Genomic DNA, 18354 nt, shown 5'->3' on the forward strand with positions numbered 1-18354 from the left:
AAAAAAAAAAAAAAAAAAAAAAAAAGGCAAGGTCAAAAGTTAAGCCCTCTCTGGGAACATTTAAGGCAGTTATCTTTCCTTCTTTCCAAATTTGCAACTACTGTAATTCTTTAATAACTGCTTCTTAATAATGACACGCTATTACTTATTTAAATGAAACTTCCACTTTCATTATCTATTCAAGAATCGCTCAACAATTCTTGCAACTCTATTTAAAATTTGTGAGTTATATGTGTTATCAAAACTGTGTGGCTCTAAAGCCAGAGAACAGAGAAGGTGGAAAGTCTCATCACACTGCTAATCAGGGACCAAAATATTATTCCATTCAGTATTCTATTCACTAGTTAACATGAAGAACCCGAACATCAGTAACTTCAAAAGCATCTGGTAGTGCCTGGTGTGTAGCAAACACACAAATATAAATATTTGAATTAATGAAGATGATTTAAAATACTTAGGCTTTTTCTTTTTTTAACAAGGTAAGCCTAATTAACCCTTAATCACGCAGATCACATTAACAAATTTATTGTACAGTTAAAGCTACAAAATAGTCTGGGAACACAAATACTAACAACCAAAACATCTGCTCTCAGTAATGACACTGACCAGAAACCCATCTGCAAGTCACTTTTTCCTTCTTCGTTTGTTCCCGGAGGCCCACAGACTACACATTATAGCTGATCCTATTTTCTAATTTCAGCTTGCATTTAAGATAACTCTTTTGTTTCATTTACAGCTCACATGCTGCTGACACAGCTGCCCCTTTTGTAATAAACACAGGGCTTCTATATTTAAAAATACAGTGAAACTTTGTTTTAAAGTCCCCTCCCCAGTCTCTGGCCAATTTTCTTTCCCAAGCCCCACCTCCATCCCAGGATTTTTTTTTTTTAATCAAGATTTTTTTTTTTTTTTTAAATCAACGGCGCTCAAAACATAGACCTTTTCGAAGGTCGATTTACTTATTTAAAGCTATTTCATCATAGTGATATTTTTCTTCTTCATAGCTCGTGGTGTGTGTGTTCTTAAAGGGAAAGAAAAAAGATTCTCGTTGCCAAAGGCCTTTTTTCGAGGGTACTTTCCGTAACTGCGACCAGCGCCCGGAATGTCAAGTTGGGACGACCTCGCGGGCCGGCCTCCGGCTTGCTCCGGGGCAGTGGGTGGAGACGCGGGCGCACACGCGGCGGAAAGGGGCGCCTGGCAGCTGCGCGGCCGGGAAAGCGCGCCCCCCAGGAGGCCGCAGAAGGCACATTGTGTTCTGGGGGGCCTCGTAAATGCCGGGTGGACAGAGCCCACTACAGCTACCGGCCAGGGCGCTGGCTCTGGAGTGCCCAGCGCAGGGGGCCAGCTCGCCCCGCCTCGGAAAAGGCGCCAGTGCGGCCGAGGAGGGTGTGGGCCCGAGGGGGGCGCAGGGACGAGATAACGCAAGGCCGGAGTTAATCATCACCTCCCGAGCGTCTGGAAAACTACGGGCCGGAGGGGCGGGGAAACAGCCACGGGGAAAGTGAAACTCCCTCGGGGCCCACCATCCCCGCGAGCCCGACGCCGGAGGGAGAGGGACCGGGGGCGCAAACTCTTCTCCAGCACTCACGGCGCCGCATTAGAGGCTCCAAAAGCCGCAGCCCCGCTCGCCGCGCCACTGACAACTACAGTAATGCTCGTTTTCTACAAACTCACCCAGACAAGGGGACAAGAAAGGAGCCAGAACAGAGATTTTAAAAATCAGCCCTCCAAACCAATAGTTTAAAAATAATAACACAAAACAACAATGCAGCGTTCCCATACCGGGAGTCGAACCCGGGCCGCCTGGGTGAAAACCAGGAATCCTAACCGCTAGACCATATGGGAAGTGCTGCTAGGATGGCCGCCGTGACCCACCTGACGAGCGTAAGCACCTCTGTCGTCTTCGCCGCGTCGCTGGACGCCGCCGCTCCCACCACCGCCTCTGCGCCACTGGAGGAGCCGCCGCCGCCGCCGCCGCCGCCGCCGCCGCCGCCGCTGCTACCCACGCGCTCCCGAGTTAGGGAACCAGCTCCGTCCGAGCGCGCAGATGTCGCGGGGGAGGGGAAGGGAGAGGAGAGAAGGAACGGAGCCGCTCCGCCAGGGCAGCAAAGTTTGAAGCGAAGCCTAGCGACTCGCAGTCCCGGACCCCGCTGTTTCACCTCTTTTTTTTTTTTTTTTTTAACCCCGCCAGAAGCCCCCGACCAACAGGTCCCAGTTGCTCCGCTGGTCAAAGTGCGTGAGGACTAGTTGGCAAAGTTGAGAGCGGCGAAGTCTCTGGGAACAGCTGTTTGCGTTCGGGGCGGAGGCTGCGCGCGAGCTCCCTGGCCTCGAGCCAGCGACCCTAGACGGAGGGTGGAGGTTCTGGGTCCCAGGGGACGACACAGACACAGCGGGATGGCGCGGCGACTTAAGGCATGAGACCCTGTCCTTCAGCTCAGGTCCCGTCGCGCTTTTGCCCCTTCCCGATGACCTCAACCCCTTTATACCGACCCCACCTCTTTGGAGCCTGCAGTACCTCCCCTGTAGGGGGAGGGGAGAGGAGGAGATTTCGAACGCGGATTGGGTCGCCTGAGCACCCGTAGTTGGGAGCAGCGGAACGCTGATCTCGGGGGCGGTGGAAGGTGTCCGGGTCGGAGGGAGGTTCGGGTGGGCCTCGCGCGACTGGTGGAGCCTGACTTGTCCCGTTGGGAGAGCGCGAGTCTGAGTGGAACCCCGGACGACGTGCAGAGCGGCTGGCGCAGTCATGTGAGTTGAGTCTCAGGCCCTGAACAACGAGGTGTTGTTTTTGTAGGCGGCCCTTTCTCACCCGGGTCTTCTCCTCCTCTCCTCTCCTCCCGCCCTTCGGCCGGGGGCGTGACGCACGCGTTCTTAACTCGCTCGGGACCGGCCCGGGACCTGCAGTGCCGGTTCTCTGGGTCGGGTACAAATGTTATCCCTAGGGCATGGGAGACGGGCTCCGGGGGAGGCCGGCGGCCGGTTCAGGGGGCTGGTTGGACGGCCGCGGGCGAAGCTCCCGGCACGATGCTGTCGGCGGTCGCACGCGCCCCTTTGGGTTCCGAAGCGTCTGAACCCTAGAGTACTGTGAAACTAGGGTTGGGCCGCGGCCTCCCGCGCCTAGTGGAAGCGGCCAGCCCTGGATAGCGTAACGTTTTTTTTTTTTTTTTTTGGTCGGCGGTCTGCGAGGTCCCGTGGCGTTTCCAATTCTCTCTTGCCTTGAGGCTCAAGAACAATTTGTTTTAACCAATAGTCTCGGAGGACGTACGGTCTTCCCGCAGAGTATTCTTGTACGTTGTTCTTTTGGTGGGAATAACTTGGTTTAAGGCAAACTTTGAGTTTCCCTCAGGTTTCCATTGCAGCAACCTCCCCCAAAGCCAGAAACGAACAGAAAGGATAAATGTTCTGTAATATGTTCCTTAGTTTTTCATAACGATGACCGTAACAAGTGAGGAATTTTTGAAAGCCATCTTACTTAAGGGAGTTTTGTAATAAGTCAGATACAGACTTTTCTTAACTCTGCTGGCAACAGAATTTCCATTGACTGTTCCAACCAGGTAAATAATAAAACAATTATGTAACAAGACAAGATTCAGTAGCAGGCACATATATTTCAAGCTTTAAAAAAATGTAAAGCATGAAGAATTTTACTTTTTAAGTTTTACATGAACTTAAACTTGTTTTCTCCATTTTCAGGGCGGACTACTGGAAGTCACAGCCAAAGAAATTCTGTGATTACTGCAAGTGCTGGATAGCAGACAATAGGCCTGTATGATAATTCCGCTATTAGAGATTCGAATAATAATTGTGTTGAATGAAGTGTCTTTTTTGATGTAAACTCACTTTACAAAGCACTTTTTGTACATTGCTTTTGCTTTTTCAAAACATCAAAAGATTTCTGCCTTCTCAGTCCCTTATGAAAGCTGTGAGCCTTCTTCCTTTTCATCACGCTAACTTTGATTACATATTAAGTGAAATTATTTTTCTGTGGCTTTTCGGGAAATGGCGAATGAGTAGGTCATCTCATTCATGTTTATGAAGAATCTACATTATAATGGTGGTGTTCATAATACTGTCATACACAAAGAATTGTGGAAAGCCCTAGTTTTTCTTGCATATTTTCTGCTCTAGAAATAATCAAATGTATTTAGTGCAGAGCTTAAATTTTGAAAGAACACCATATTCCCTTTCTCATGAAACAGAAAGTAACAACTCTGTTATGTGTGATACTAGGCTATCTCATAGTTGAGATCCAGTGTTGAAGGTTTAAAGTAAAAAGCACACCACTGATTTTTCTCCCCTCTCTTGCATGTCAAAATACTATGTACATACCACTCAAACACTAGGGTATCTGTTAAATATATTTCATATTGATATTCTTTTTATTTGGCAGAGTTGGATGCACAAAGAATAGTAATCTTATGTTTTAACAATGCTGTGGATTTCTGTAGACATTTACTGTTATCTGTAAGGCGTTTGGGATTTGGATTTTTTTTTAAATTTGGATAGTTGCTAAAGTTCTTGACTGTCTTGTTTTACCTATTTACTTATGAATAAATACCATGAATTTTAAAAACCACACAGATCACGTAAAGTCTCTCTTTCTTGTTGGTACCCAGGCGGTAAAATGAATTTTGTGAGTTATCCAGAGTAAGTAATCCCTTCTAGTTTAGTGTCTTCATCTTCTTGAACCACTAATACACATTGACTTAACCTTTAATTAGAAACAAAATTAATTTTGAATGGTCCTTTAATATTCTTTGTGTAATCAACTTTAGGAAACTCAATATATGAAAAATAGAGGATGATTATCTGCTTTACAAAGTCATACTTTAAAGATGTATTCACAGCAGTATTTTAGAAGAGCTCAGGTAATGCATTATATGAGATTTGATTGACAGAACTTATTTTACAGAGCTTACCAGGAATTTCTTATTGCGTTTAACCAGAAACTTGTCATTTAGGGAGCATTTCTGATTGTTTAAATAGATAATTGGGCTTACCTGCACCATCCCCAGTCATCCAGTTGCCATCACTCTCCATAGGTTATCTTTTTTTTTTTTTTTTTTTTTTTTTTTTTTTTTTTTTTTTTTTTTTTTTTTTTTTTTTTTTTTTTTTGTCTATCCTTCCATTGTTTCTATATGCATGTAGACACAATTTCTTATTCCAGCATACATAAAAGGTAATATACTGTATATGTTGTTCTGCACTATAGTTTTAAAAAATAAAGCAGTATGTAACTGGAGCTCTCTTTGTATCCATACATAAAGAACTGCTTTTTCTCTATTGCAGTAGCCTATGAGAATGTACCGTAGTTTAACCAGTCAGTCCCCTATAGATGGATACCGTATTGTTAAGGCAAACAGTCCTGTATTCAGTAAGCGTGTATATATCATTGTTTTGCACATGTGTAGTTATATCTGTAGAATAAATTACCAGAAATGAGACTGCTATGTCAAAGGGTAAACATATTTCTAGCCTTAATAGATATTGCCAAATTGTTCTCCATATAAGTACATTTTGAACCATTACCATATTATATAAAAGTGTTTGCTTATGATTTATGAGAAATCTTAAAATATGTACTTTTCTCCCAATTTTAAGGAATAAAGCAATAAAATCATTGTTCTCTATGTTCTTCCTTGTGGCAAATAGGGTTATAAAATTCTAAAGGCTTTTAATGTTAAAAGTTGTTTAAGATTTTTTTCCCAAGCCTTTTAGCTTCATGTCCTGTTTGAGTCCTCATTACAATCATAGTCACTAGATTAGTCATCGGGGTACCTTGTATTTTTCTTCATTAATAAGGTCATCATGGTTTATTTTAAGAACCAAAGGAAACATAGTCAGAGGACATAAAAATAAACAATGTAGTTCCCTAGCATCATTTGATTAAAAGGCCAATTTACATTAAATTAACATTTTCATCTTTTCTGCCATTCATTTTAATTTTAATTTTTTCATGTTTATGAGAGAATTGTTTATGATGTTTATGAATTTTATGTTTATGTAGTTTTCTTTTGTGTTTTCTTTCCAAGAGTGTTGAATTTCATGAAAGAGGAAAGAATCATAAGGAAAATGTGGCAAAAAGGATCAGTGAGGTAATTTAGATTGTTTCTTTGCTAATTTTCCTATGCAAATGTCAGTCCTTTATCTCACTTTTACTGTTATGTATGTCTTACGTAGATTAAACAGAAAAGCCTGGATAAGGCAAAGGAAGAAGAAAAGGCATCAAAGGAGTTTGCTGCAATGGAGGCAGCTGCCCTGAAGGCATACCAAGAGGATTTGAAAAGGCTTGGCTTAGAGTCAGGTAAAAAAAAAAAAAAAAAAAAAAAAAAAAAAAAAAAGCAGCCAGCGTGTTTTAAAAGTAACATCAGAGGTCATGCTAAGTAAGCTTTGATTGTTTCCATAAAGAGTTTATAAACTCAGAGTATACTCTTAGTGTTTTTATTATGCATCATACATAGTCCTGTTTAGACTATGGAAGTTTGCTCATGCACTTCTGTTGTACTTTTAATGTTTCATGTTTTAACACCTTCATTCATAGCAGCCATACTAATTTTGTGAACACCTAATCCTAGTTTTATCCTAGGTAAGTGGTTCATTTCAGAGACACTGAGTTTTTTAGGTATTCTGGTTATTTGGCTAAAAGACGCTATGCATTTAAAAATAGATCTTTCGTTATAATTACAGTTCACTGTGTCCATATGGTCAAACTTGTGAGTCTTGTATATTTATATGGGTAAATATGTAGTGAATTCACCTTTTGTGGACAATTAGCAGATTTTACTACTAGAAGGAAGTTGTAGATGAAAGACATTATTTAGCTAGAGTATCTATCTTGTCATTGAATTTAGACTTTAAATTGGGAAGGTTTTATGAGTAATTCTTCCGTATCAAATTCATTTTCCTTAAGCCAATCATATAGCAGATCTCAGTTCATCTTGCGTAGTGGTTGCAATGGTCAACCTGTAATGGTATTTTTCTAATAAAAATGGCTTTCAATTAAGGTATTAATTGGTCTAGATTACCAGTTAAGTTCATTGGCATTGTCTTCATTAAATAAGAACAGTTGTAGCCAGACTTTAAAATATTATCCTGAGACATTGGTAGTTAAAAGTTGTTTGGTTCTTTGAAGATGAAGCCATATGTTCCTTTTGAGAGGAAAAAGGATTTATACATTCCTGGAGAATTAGCAGTAGGTAAAAGTTCAGCTATTGTCAATTACATGCATTGAGAGAGTCCACTATGCTGCGCTTTGAGTAAATAAATTTTACTATTTTATATTTAAATGGATTTTTCCTATTTAAAAATATGTATATGTGTACATATGCATATATATATGTGTATATATATATTTTTTGAGCTGGAGTCTCACTGTGTCGCTCAGGCTGGAATGTAGTGGCATGATCTCGGCTCACTGCAGCCTCTGCCTCTGGGTTAAAGTGATTCTTCTGCCTCAGCCTCCAGAGTAGTTGGGACTACAGGCACCCGCCACCATGCCCAGCTAATTTTGGTGTTTTTGGTAGATAACAGGGTTTCATCGTGTTAGCCAGGATGATCTCGATCTCCTGATCTCATGATCTGTCTACCTTGGCCTCCCAAAATGCTGGGATTATTGGGACTACAGGTGCATGCCACCACAGCTGGCTAGTTTTTTATGTTTTAGTAGAGACAGGGTTTCACCATGTTGGCCAGGATGGTCTCCCTCTCCTGACCTAGTGATCCTGTGATCTGCCTGCCTCACCCTCCCAAAGTGCTGAGATTATAGATGTGAGCCACCACGCCCGGCCTTTCCTATTACATGTTATCATAGCCTTGTTTTTCCAGATAGGATATATATTCCTTTAAAAGTACAACAATGCAGTACAAAGAAAAGAGTTTTTAAAAACTCACTGTTAAGATTTTTTGCAGACCTCTTTTCTAGATCTCTTTTTAAATTACATATTTCGTGCTGTGGTCTATTTGCAGGTTGTTTTATTTTTTCCCTCAATGATATGTCAAAGGTATCTTTTAAATAATTAGGGCGATACCTCATTTTTATGTGGTAGTTAAGAACACAGACTTTGGAGTCAAAGAGAATTTTTTTCTTGCTAGTTATGATTTTAGATTAAAACTAAGTAACATTATGGTATAAATTGCTTAAGTGACTACACATAACAAATGTTTAATGAACAGTAGCCACTGTTATTTTGTCTGTATACTATAATTTATTTAATTTTTTCCTGGTTAACATTTGGCTTGCTTAGAATTTTTCAGTGTGATAAAGAGGGTAGCATTTAGAATCTTTATGCATGTATCTTTTTACACTAATTTGTCTCTGTAGGTTCAGTTTCTAGAAGTCATATTATAGTATCAGTGTGAATATATTTTATATCGATAGCTAATAGCACATTGTCTCCAGAAATGGACTGATTCACATTTTCACTAGAACAAAAATGAGATTATTAATCTGTGTTACAAGTAATTACCCAATCCATTGGGAAGTAAAGCCATAAAAACTGATTTTTTTTTTTTTTTTTTTTTTTTTTTTGAGACAGGTCTCACTCTGTCACCTGGCTGGAGTGCAGTGGGACAATCATGGCTCACTGTAGCCTCAACTTCCTGGGCTCCAGTGGTCTTCCCACCTCAGCTCACCACAAGTCCCAGCTATTTTTTGGTAGAAATGGGGTCTCACCATGTTGCCCAGGCTGGTCTGGAACTCCTGGGCTCAAACAATCCACCTGCCTGGGCCTCCGAAAGTGCTGAGATTACAACCATGAGCCACTCCTCATCAAAACAACCCATTTTTTTCAAATTGTTGTAAATACCTGATTTATCAGACTAATACTGGATTTGGTCATTCTCTTCAGTACTTACTGATCTTTTGCAAAACAAAACAAAAAACTTTTCTTTGAATATTAGCAAAAGTAAATGTTAATTGGTTAGGTGTTGTGGCTTATGCCTATAATCCCAGCAGTTTGGGAGGTCAGAGTGGGAGGATAGCTTGAGCCCAGGAGTTCAAGACCAACCTGGGCAACATGGTGAGACCCGACTTCTACTACAAAATAAAAATAAAAAATTAACTGGGCATGATGGTGCATACGTGTAGTCCCAGCTACTTGGGACTTTATTTTACTTTATTTTATTTTATTTTGAGACAGAGTCTTACCCTGTCTCCCAGGCTGGAGTGCAATGGTGTGCTCTCGGCTAACTGCAACCTCCACCTCCCGGGTTAAAGCAATTCTCCTGCCTCAGCCTCCCAGGTAGCTGGGATTACAGGTGCGTGTCACCATGCCTGGCTAATTTTTGTATTTTTAAGTAGTGACTGGGTTTTACCATGTTGGTCAGGCTGGTCTTGAAACCCTGACCTTATGATCTGCCCACCTCAGCCTCCCAAAGTGCTTGGATTACAGGAGTGAGCCGCCGTGCCCGGCTGCTACTTGGGAGTTTAAGGTGAGAGGATTGCTTGAGCTGAAGAGTTCAAGGCTCCTACTGTGGGCCATGATTACACTACTGTATTCCAGCCTGGACAAGATAAGAAAAAAAAAAGTAAATGTTAATTCTCTGAATTCCTTTTGTAATTTTTGTCTGTTTTTTCTATTAGAATGTTTGATTCGTAAAGGATCTTTGTTTGGAATATTAGCCCTTTGCCATATTTATTGTAAATGTTTTTTCATTTGTCATATTTTTTCTTTTTATTTTATCATACAGAATATTTTAATTTTTATGTAGTCAGATTTAACATTATTTTACTTTGTGTTTTTTTTCATAACTATCTTTGACATGGTTTTTGTATTGGTATAAAAAACAGGAAAGGGAGCAGGGAGTAGGCAGCAGCTTCACTTTTTTCCCATATAATTAACCAGTTATTCTAAAATCTTTCTTTTTAAACATGCTTTATTTCCATTTTTTTAATACGTTTTTTATTTTTATAGATTTAGGGTGTACAAGTGCAGATTTCTCATATGCATATATTGCATAGTGATGCAATCTGGACTTTAAGTATACCCATCGCCTGAATAGTGAACATTATACCCAATAGATAATTTGAAAACCTCTTTTTTTAAATGATTATCTTTTCTCCTCTGAATCGAAATACCAGCCAACCAGTTGGGTCTATATCTGTACTATTCTGTTTCAATCATATGTTTGCCTATTTCTATGTCAGTTTCACACTGCTGGATATTTTTTTAACCATATTTTAGAATAAGTTTTAATACCTGGTAGAACTAAATTCTCCTTATTCTTTTTATTATAGTTTTCCTATCCTTGCATGTTTGGTTTTCCACATACTTTATAGTAGTGTGTCAGGTTCTCAAATGAATCTTTTCAGGTTTTTGATTGGAATAACATTAATGTTTTATGCCAGCAACAAAAAAATAATAAAGATACTATGGCTGCTTTACCCTTCTCTCTTCTCTAGAAATTTCAGAGCCAAGCATGACACCAGTAACCAGCACTATCCCAGCCACCTCTATATCAAATCAACAGAAAGAAAAGAAAGAAAAGAAGAAAAGAAAAAAAGATCCTTCAAAGGGCAGATGGGTAGAAGGCATAACCTCTGAGGGTTACCATTACTATTATGATCTTATCTCAGGAGGTAAGTCATTTAGGCATAAGATTGGTAAAGAACAGTGCCACTAGTAGAATAGAACAATTTGTTTAATGTTAGGGTTTTTATATGATATTGGAACATTTTAAATAATGAAAGACCAGTTTTTCATTTTTGCCACAAAAGTAAGAAAACTATGTGCCCTTTACAAAGGTACCCTTCTCATAGTGACTAAGTGTGAAGACTTAGAGCCTTTAATAATGGCTTTCTTACAAATAAATTACAGCTTTATATTTTCTCAATAGAACCATAAAAGTATGAACTACATGGAAATAAAGAATTTTGCATAGAAATAAGGAATTTCAAATCCACTAAACAAAGTCTAGGGTACTTGAAATAAAATATTTTACGGTAGAGATTTTCTTCTGGGAGCCAGTAACTGATTTCTTTTTTCTGTAGCCGTCTTGATTGATTTGATATTGTTTACTGAAAAATGGCATTGTGTATTTTATTGGAAACTAATATCCAACAGAAAAATACTCAGTGCCATGGCCAGACAGTGGCTCATGCCTGTAATCCCAGCACTTTGGGAGGCCAAGGCGGGAGGATCACTTGAGGTCGAGACCAGCCTGACCAACATGGTGAAACTGCATCTGTACTAAAAATACAAAATTAGCCAGGAGTGGTGGCACACACCTGTAATTCCAGCTACTTGGGAGACTGAGGCAGGAGAACCGATTGAAGCCAGGAGTGGAGGTTGCAGTGAGCCAACATCACGCCATTGCACTCCTGCCTGGGCAATGAGCAAAAGTCCATCTCAAGGAAAAAGAAAAATACACAGTGTTGTTTTACAGTAACAATATCAAAAACATCTTTTGTTTTTCCTAAAAACTAAATGTATTTGGGTTTTTTACTCCATATACATTTTAGAATAAATCAGCGCATTTATTCTACATTTATGTAGCATCTTACTCTCCAGAGTCATAAAATTTAGCAACAGAAATAAATAAGCTTGATAATAAGGAAGAATTTTAAAGTGCTATAATAAAAGTGTAATTAAGATTATATGGGAACGCAAAATAAGTGAAATTCATTGTGATTATGTAGCTTTGAGAGATTATCACAGGAATTACTTTTGAGCTGATCTCTAAATTAAGATAAGGACATCAGGAATGATGCCTTACACACTATGGTATCCCTAGCACCTAACATAGTGCCTAGCATGGTGCAGACTTCTTTAATCCATGTTTTGATTAAAAAAGACTTCAGTAGATTATTAAGAGGTACAGAACCTAGACAGAAAATATGAACCAGAAAAAGGTTTGAAAGTATTGTGAAATAGTCACGTGGTGGAAGTAAAATATGCACTTCTTTGAAGATGTCTTAGCAGAGTAACACTGAAAGGTAGATAGGACTGGGAGAATGATGGTGCCATTGACTTAGATATGAGATACAGGAAAAATAAGTTGAATGGGGACAATAATGAATTAGATATGTTGGATATGTTGAATTTGAGGTATCTACAGAATATTCATATGACAATTTTTGATAGCTAATTGATGGTTACAGTCTGGAGCTGAACAAAATTGAGTCTGGGATGTAGATAATATGATAACCTTTAGGAGTATATGATATCACAAGCAGAGAGAATAGAGCTAGAATTAAAGAAGGTAAGTGATACATGTATTAAAGGAATGGATAGAAGGAAACCCCGCAAAAGAAGGTTAATAATGGCTAGGAAGGTAGGAAATAAGATCAGAAAGTTAATCATGAAGAAAACCTTGGGTTACAATGTTATTGTAATGACTATTATGATTAGGTTCATAATTAGCTTTGGACTGTGTAGAAATAGTAATCTCTTAGAGTTAGCACTGAGCTTTAAGTGACACGTATATTGTACTTTAGCAATGAAGATACCATAAGTGATTATGTACTAGTAATTAGAAGTCTTTCTCAAATTTACTTAGAAACTATTTTTCTCCCTTCCAGTGTTTATTGCTTGCTTCCTTTGTTCAACTTCCTTTTATATATACTCTTCCTCTCCATGATAACTTGGTTTAAATTTCTGCATACTAGTTGTTCCTCTTGAGTCCTTATTCAATTCATGTTTCAATCTCCTTTGCCCCAAGATATCAAAGCCCATCTCCTTCCTTTGAAACTTATCAAACCTGAATTTTATGAAACCTTTAAGAGTAGCCCTGCCTGGCTCTAAAATTCCTGTGGAAGTTCCAGTAACTTTTGATCCCTCTTTCTGTCCTTTCTTCTTTATTACACAGCATTCACATATATTCTCTGCACAGTATTGGGATGTATGTTTTTTTTTTTTTATTTTTCAAATATGTTTTAAACTGTAGGCTTGTAGTGTTTTATACATAATGACTGTCCTTTAAATTTTGTCCAACTTTAATTTTTCGGAAAGTATTTTTTTAAAGCAAAAAGATTTTATAAATGTAATATATTTTGCTTTAAGCATCTCAGTGGGAGAAACCTGAAGGATTTCAAGGAAACTTAAAAAAGGTAACTGAAGCACGTTAATAGTGTTTTTGCTTTATTCTTTAAAGTGATTGCTTTCTTGGGTTTTTGTAGAGTTTCGTTAAGCAACTTTACTTACAAATTCCCCCCTCCTTCCACCCCCAAACTGTGTCCTTTTTCTCCTATAATGCTTTTGTTAGAAAGGTGGGTAGAGATGAAATAGTGATATCTGGCCGGGCGCAATGGCTCACACCTGTAATCCCAGCACTTTGGGAGGCCGAGGCAGGCGGATCATGAGGTCAGTAGTTCAAGACCAACCTGGCCAAGATGGTAAAACCCCATCTGTATTAAAAACTAGAGAAAACTTAGCCAGGTGTGGTGGCAGGCGCCTGTAATCCCAGCTACTTGGGAGGCTGAAGCAGGAAAATCACTTGAACCCAGGCAGCAGAGGTTGCAGTGAGCCGAGATCATGCCATTGTACTCCAGCCTGGATGACAGAGTAAGACTCCATCTCAAAAAAGAAAGAAAGAGTGATACCTATCCAAAAACTGTATTCAGGGCAAATATTAGTTGGTTTGCAGTCTGTTGCCATTCACATGTCCCTGGTCCATTTGGAAATAATTGTTCCTGGCCTTCAAAGGTGAGGCATTCTTTCCTTGAAAATTGGCTCAGGATTAGTAAAAAACAAACTTCCTGGTCATGATTAGTACTACCACCCCTAATACCCAGGTGTATTAGTCAGTTCTTGCATTGCTATAAAGAAATACTTCTGAAACTAGGTAATTGATAAAAGAGGTTTAATTGACTCACAGTTATGCAGGCTATACAGGAAGCATGGTGGCATCAACTTCTGAGGAGGCTTCAGGAAACTTAAAATCATGGCAGAAGCCAGGGGAAAACAGTCACATCTTACATGGCCAGACCAGGAACAAGGGGTTAGCAGGGAAGTGCCACATACTTTTCAATGACCAGATCTCAGGGGAACTTGCTCACTATTTCGACAATAGCACCAAGGGTGGATGGTGTTAAAACCATGAGAAACCGCCCCTATGATCCAGGCACCTCCCACCAGGCCCCATCTCCAAGATGGGGGATTACGATTCTACGTGAGATTTGGGTGGGGGTGCAGATTGAGATCATATCACCAGGTGTCTAGAGGAGAGGAAAGGGTGGCTGACTCTGCCTGAGTTATTCAATAGAAGATCATCATGGTTATCCTCAGTTTATGCTGGATTTTTTCCTCCTATTAGGCAGCAGTGAAGACAGTTTGGGTAGAAGGTTTAAGTGAAGATGGTTTTACCTATTATTATAATACAGAAACAGGAGGTAAGTATTACCTTTTATTAACTTTAAAATTGTACCTGAAGCTGTTTATTGGCCTGCTGATAAATATTCTGAACTTGGAGATTTTAGTATATGATAAACATATTTGTATAGCAAGCATGAATTATTTTTTATAATTTAAAAACAATACAGTGGAAAAGCAAAAAGATTTCAATTCGTATTATATTGTGCTGTTCACCAGTGTTCTCAGTTGATATCGCATTCATAAACTTAAAAATAGAATCCCTTTAGCTTTCTCTGATATTACTGTTTTTATCATAATTATTTTAGAAATATAATCATTACCTTGGAAGGTAGCTTAGAGATCATCTAGTTCAACTTGCCTTTTCCTTTTAAAAAATAAAACTGTGGCTGGGTGCAGTGGCATACACCATTAATCCCAGCACTTTGAGAGGCTGAGACAGGCGGATCACCTGAGGTCAGTCAGGAGTTTGTGACCAGCCTGACTAAAACAGTGAAACCCCATCTCTACTAAATAGAAATTAGCCAGGTGTGGTGGCGTGTGCCTGTAATCTGAGCTACTTGGGAGTCTGAGACAGGAGAATTCCTTGTGCTCGGGAGGCAGAGGTTGCAGAGTGCTCAGATTGTGCTATTGCACTCCAGCCTGGGCAACAAGAGGGAAACTCCATCTCAAAATAATAAAACTGAAGCTTTTTAGCAGTAGGTAACAAATTATTAAAAGTGAAAATGACGTTTTAGTTGCATAAATATTTGTGAAGCATGCATAATCTTGTCTAATTGTTACCTAAGACTTTCAGATTAATATTTCATCTAATTTAACGTCATAAACTGCAGTTAAATTTATCAGAACATCTAAAACATTAATTTAACTTTAGGAGAGGTTTGTTTTTGGTTTTTTAATTCTTGTTATCATTAGCTCATTGCATAGCATTAAACTTTTAGGAAGAAAAGTCCCTTTTAACCTCCAAGTAGATACCTAGCCTGCCCAGTTACAGCAAGGTTTATATTCCAGCACAGTTAAAGTGTGGAATTTTGTACATGTAAAATAGTATAGTGATATAATACAGCTTTAGAGCTGGACAGGTCTGAGCCTAGTGCACAGCTTCTTTCTTTACCAATGATATGACTGTGGGCAAGTGACTGAGCTGATAGTCACTCTTCAGTGAAATAGAATAAACATATGTGTTCTGTAAGGTCATGAATGCCATATATCTATGAAGTTCCAGTAACAGTGCTTGGTAGGTGCTTAATAAATTATTTCTTGAGCTGGGTGCAGTGACTGACGCCTGTAGTCCCAGCACTTTGGGAAGTTAGTGGGGGGAGGATCAGTTGAGGTTAGGAACTCATGATGGGCCTGGGCAACATGGTGAAATCCTGTCTCTACTAAAAATACAAAAATTAGGTGGGCATGGTGGTGCAACTGGGAGGCTGAGGCAGGAAAACTCACTCGAACCCAGGAGGGGGAGGTTGCAGTGAGTTGAGATTACGCCAAATAAATAAATAAAATAATTTCTTTAAAGTTCTGTTGTTCCTTGTGTCAAATGTGGATAAGGAAAAGTAATATTTTTCTTAACCCTGCCTAGAACTAAGGTGCTTTATATATTGATTTGTCTTGAATGATTTTGGTTTATTCCTCAACCAGAATAATTATTAATAGCAGCCCCTTTCACTCTTAATACTCTCCCAGTTGAACAATTGTTCACTCTTTTTTATTAAACTAAAATAGAGAATTAACCACAAAGTAATTAGAAATATTATTGTTTTACTAAAGCCAAATGAACCACTGGATGGCAGTAAAGTTCAATCAATTAAGTTTCTCATTCCCCGCCCTCTCCACCAAACCACCATATAAAAATGAGAACTTAATATTCACTTAGTGCTTCACAATATAATTTCACTCTATGACAGTCTTAGGATTTTTTTTTTTTTTTTTTTTTTTTTTTTAAATAACGAACAGGGTCTTGCTCTGTCACCCAGACTGGAGTGCAGTGGCATGAACGTGATTCATTATAGCCCGTATTTCCTGGGCCCAAGCAGTCTTCCCACTTCAGCCTCCTGAGTAGCTGGGACTATAGGAGCAAGCCATGATGCCCACTAATTTTTAAATTTTTTGTGGAGACAGGGTGTTGCTATGTTGCCCAAGCTGGTCTCAAACTCCTGGGTTCAAGCAGTCCTCCTACCTTGGCCTTTCAGAGTGTTGGGATTAGGCATGAGCCACCATGCCGGGCCAGGAAATCTTTGTGATAAGTAAGTTTCAGGAAATCTCTTGTATGCTCATTATCAATATGTTTCCTGAAATTGGTGTCAGGTAAATTGTGAACTGTTAGAAATATCACCTAGTTCTTAGGTCTCTCATTCCATTGGAGTTACAGTTTATACATCTAGGTAATCCAGTCTGTTTGAAATCAGTTTCTGAAAGATATAAGAGCAAGAGATTTGGGAACTCTTCTTTATTATCTTCTTGATCCAAGAGGTAGTATGAAATACATACAGTATTGTCATTTAATAAGTGATAAGAAGTGTTACATTGAAATTACATCTGAATAGAATTGATAACTAAATAACCTGATTTAAAATGTGTTGAGCAGAATCGAGGTGGGAGAAACCTGATGATTTCATTCCACACACTAGTGATCTGCCTTCTACTAAGGTCAATGAAAAGTCCCTTGGCACCCTAGATGAATCCAAATCATCAGAGTCGCATAGTGATTCCGATGGGGAACAGGAAGCAGAAGGAGAGGTCTCTACAGAGACAAAAAAGCCAAAAATAAAGTTTAAGGTAGGTTTTTAAAATTTATCTTCACATCAGTTTTTTTTTTTAAATAGAGTCTTGCTCTGTCGCACAGGCTGGTGTGCAGTGGCGTGATCTCAGCTCACTGCAATCTCCACTTTCCTAGTTCAAGCAATTCACCATGCCTAGCTAACTTTTTGTATTTTTAGTAGAGACGGGGTTCCACCATGTTAGCCAGGATGGTCTTGATTTCCTGACCTTGTGATCCACCTGCCTCAGCCTCCCAGAGTGTTGGGATTACAGGCATGAGCCACCATGCCCGGCTGATGCCAACTTGTGAAAAGCTCTACAGACCTTAATTCTTCTGATAGAAGATAGATATTAAGTTAAGACATATTTTGGCAACTGGATAAATAAAATCAGGAACACTCAGGAGCCCATGAGTCAAAGTAGAGAAGACACAGTATAGGATTGAGCAGTGGTTGAGGTTGTTGGCCTGAGAAATGAAGGAAAATCAAAGATTTCCTACATAGCTAGGGTACACTTAGGATCTTTTCATTGCCTGCAGTTTCTCTGCCAACTTCATAAATCTTGATGGAACTTTTGAGTAAGAGATATGTCCAGTTTACAGAGAAGCAGCAGGAAAACCTTCATTGTAGTTGCCATTTCACAGCGATTATAGCCAGCCAGATTTAGGTAATCCAGTATCCAATTTTGGATAGAAATAATTAATTTATTCTATCAAAATGAATGTGTTCCAACAAAAAAAAGAAAACTACAGGCCAATATCCCTGCAAAAATCTACAACAAAATACTGGCAAACTGAATCCAGCAGTACATCAGAAAGATTAAAACACTATGATCAACGGATGCTTTATTCCAGGGATGCAAGGATTATTCAAAATATGCAAATCAATAAATGTGATTAACCACATGAACAGAATTAAAAACAACCATATGATCAGCTCAATAGATAAAAAGCATCTGATAAAATCCAGCATCCTTTCATGATAAATACCTTCAGCAAACTAGGCACAGAAGGAAGATACCTCATATTAATAAAATAATAAAAGCCATATATGGGGCCAAGCACGGTGGCTCATGCCTGTAATTCCAGCACTTCAGGAGGCCGAGGTGGGCAGATCACCTGAGATCAGGAGTTTGAGACCAGCCTGGCCAATGTGGTGAAACCCTGTCTCTACTAAAAAAGCAAAAATTAGCTGGGCGTGGTGGCACGTGCCTGTAGTCCCAGCTACTTGGGAGGCTGAGGCAGGAGAATCGCTAGAACCTGTGAGGCAGAGATTGCAGTGAGCCGAGATCA

At 39.4% G+C, this 18354-nt stretch overlaps 2 protein-coding genes and 1 non-coding gene across 3 annotated transcripts in view; 1 reads left to right on the top strand and 2 right to left on the bottom strand.

The window, feature by feature from the left end:
* The window catches only part of ELF1 (E74 like ETS transcription factor 1), a 109787-nt gene extending 107333 nt beyond the window's left edge, over window positions 1–2454 (bottom strand). Inside the window, exon 1 of the mRNA XM_017503760.2 lies at window positions 1876–2454. The gene's annotated coding sequence lies outside the window, so the exon portion shown is untranslated. The remainder of the gene's footprint in view (window positions 1–1875) is intronic.
* Window positions 1774–1845, bottom strand: TRNAE-UUC. Its single transcript has one exon. It is a non-coding gene; the product is annotated as a tRNA-Glu (tRNA).
* A 124-nt stretch (window positions 2455–2578) lies between the features above and the next one.
* The window catches only part of WBP4 (WW domain binding protein 4), a 19934-nt gene continuing 4158 nt past the window's right edge, over window positions 2579–18354 (top strand). The window contains exons 1-8 of the mRNA XM_017503763.2: window positions 2579–2745; window positions 3691–3763; window positions 6030–6092; window positions 6178–6301; window positions 10397–10573; window positions 12996–13042; window positions 14248–14323; window positions 16891–17081. Of these exons, the coding sequence (XP_017359252.1) occupies window positions 2744–2745; window positions 3691–3763; window positions 6030–6092; window positions 6178–6301; window positions 10397–10573; window positions 12996–13042; window positions 14248–14323; window positions 16891–17081 (753 nt within the window). The 5' untranslated portion in view covers window positions 2579–2743. The remainder of the gene's footprint in view (window positions 2746–3690; window positions 3764–6029; window positions 6093–6177; window positions 6302–10396; window positions 10574–12995; window positions 13043–14247; window positions 14324–16890; window positions 17082–18354) is intronic.

This window comes from Cebus imitator, unplaced genomic scaffold (assembly GCF_001604975.1).
Source record: "Cebus imitator isolate Cc_AM_T3 unplaced genomic scaffold, Cebus_imitator-1.0 Scaffold314, whole genome shotgun sequence".
Lineage (NCBI taxonomy): Eukaryota > Metazoa > Chordata > Mammalia > Primates > Cebidae > Cebus > Cebus imitator.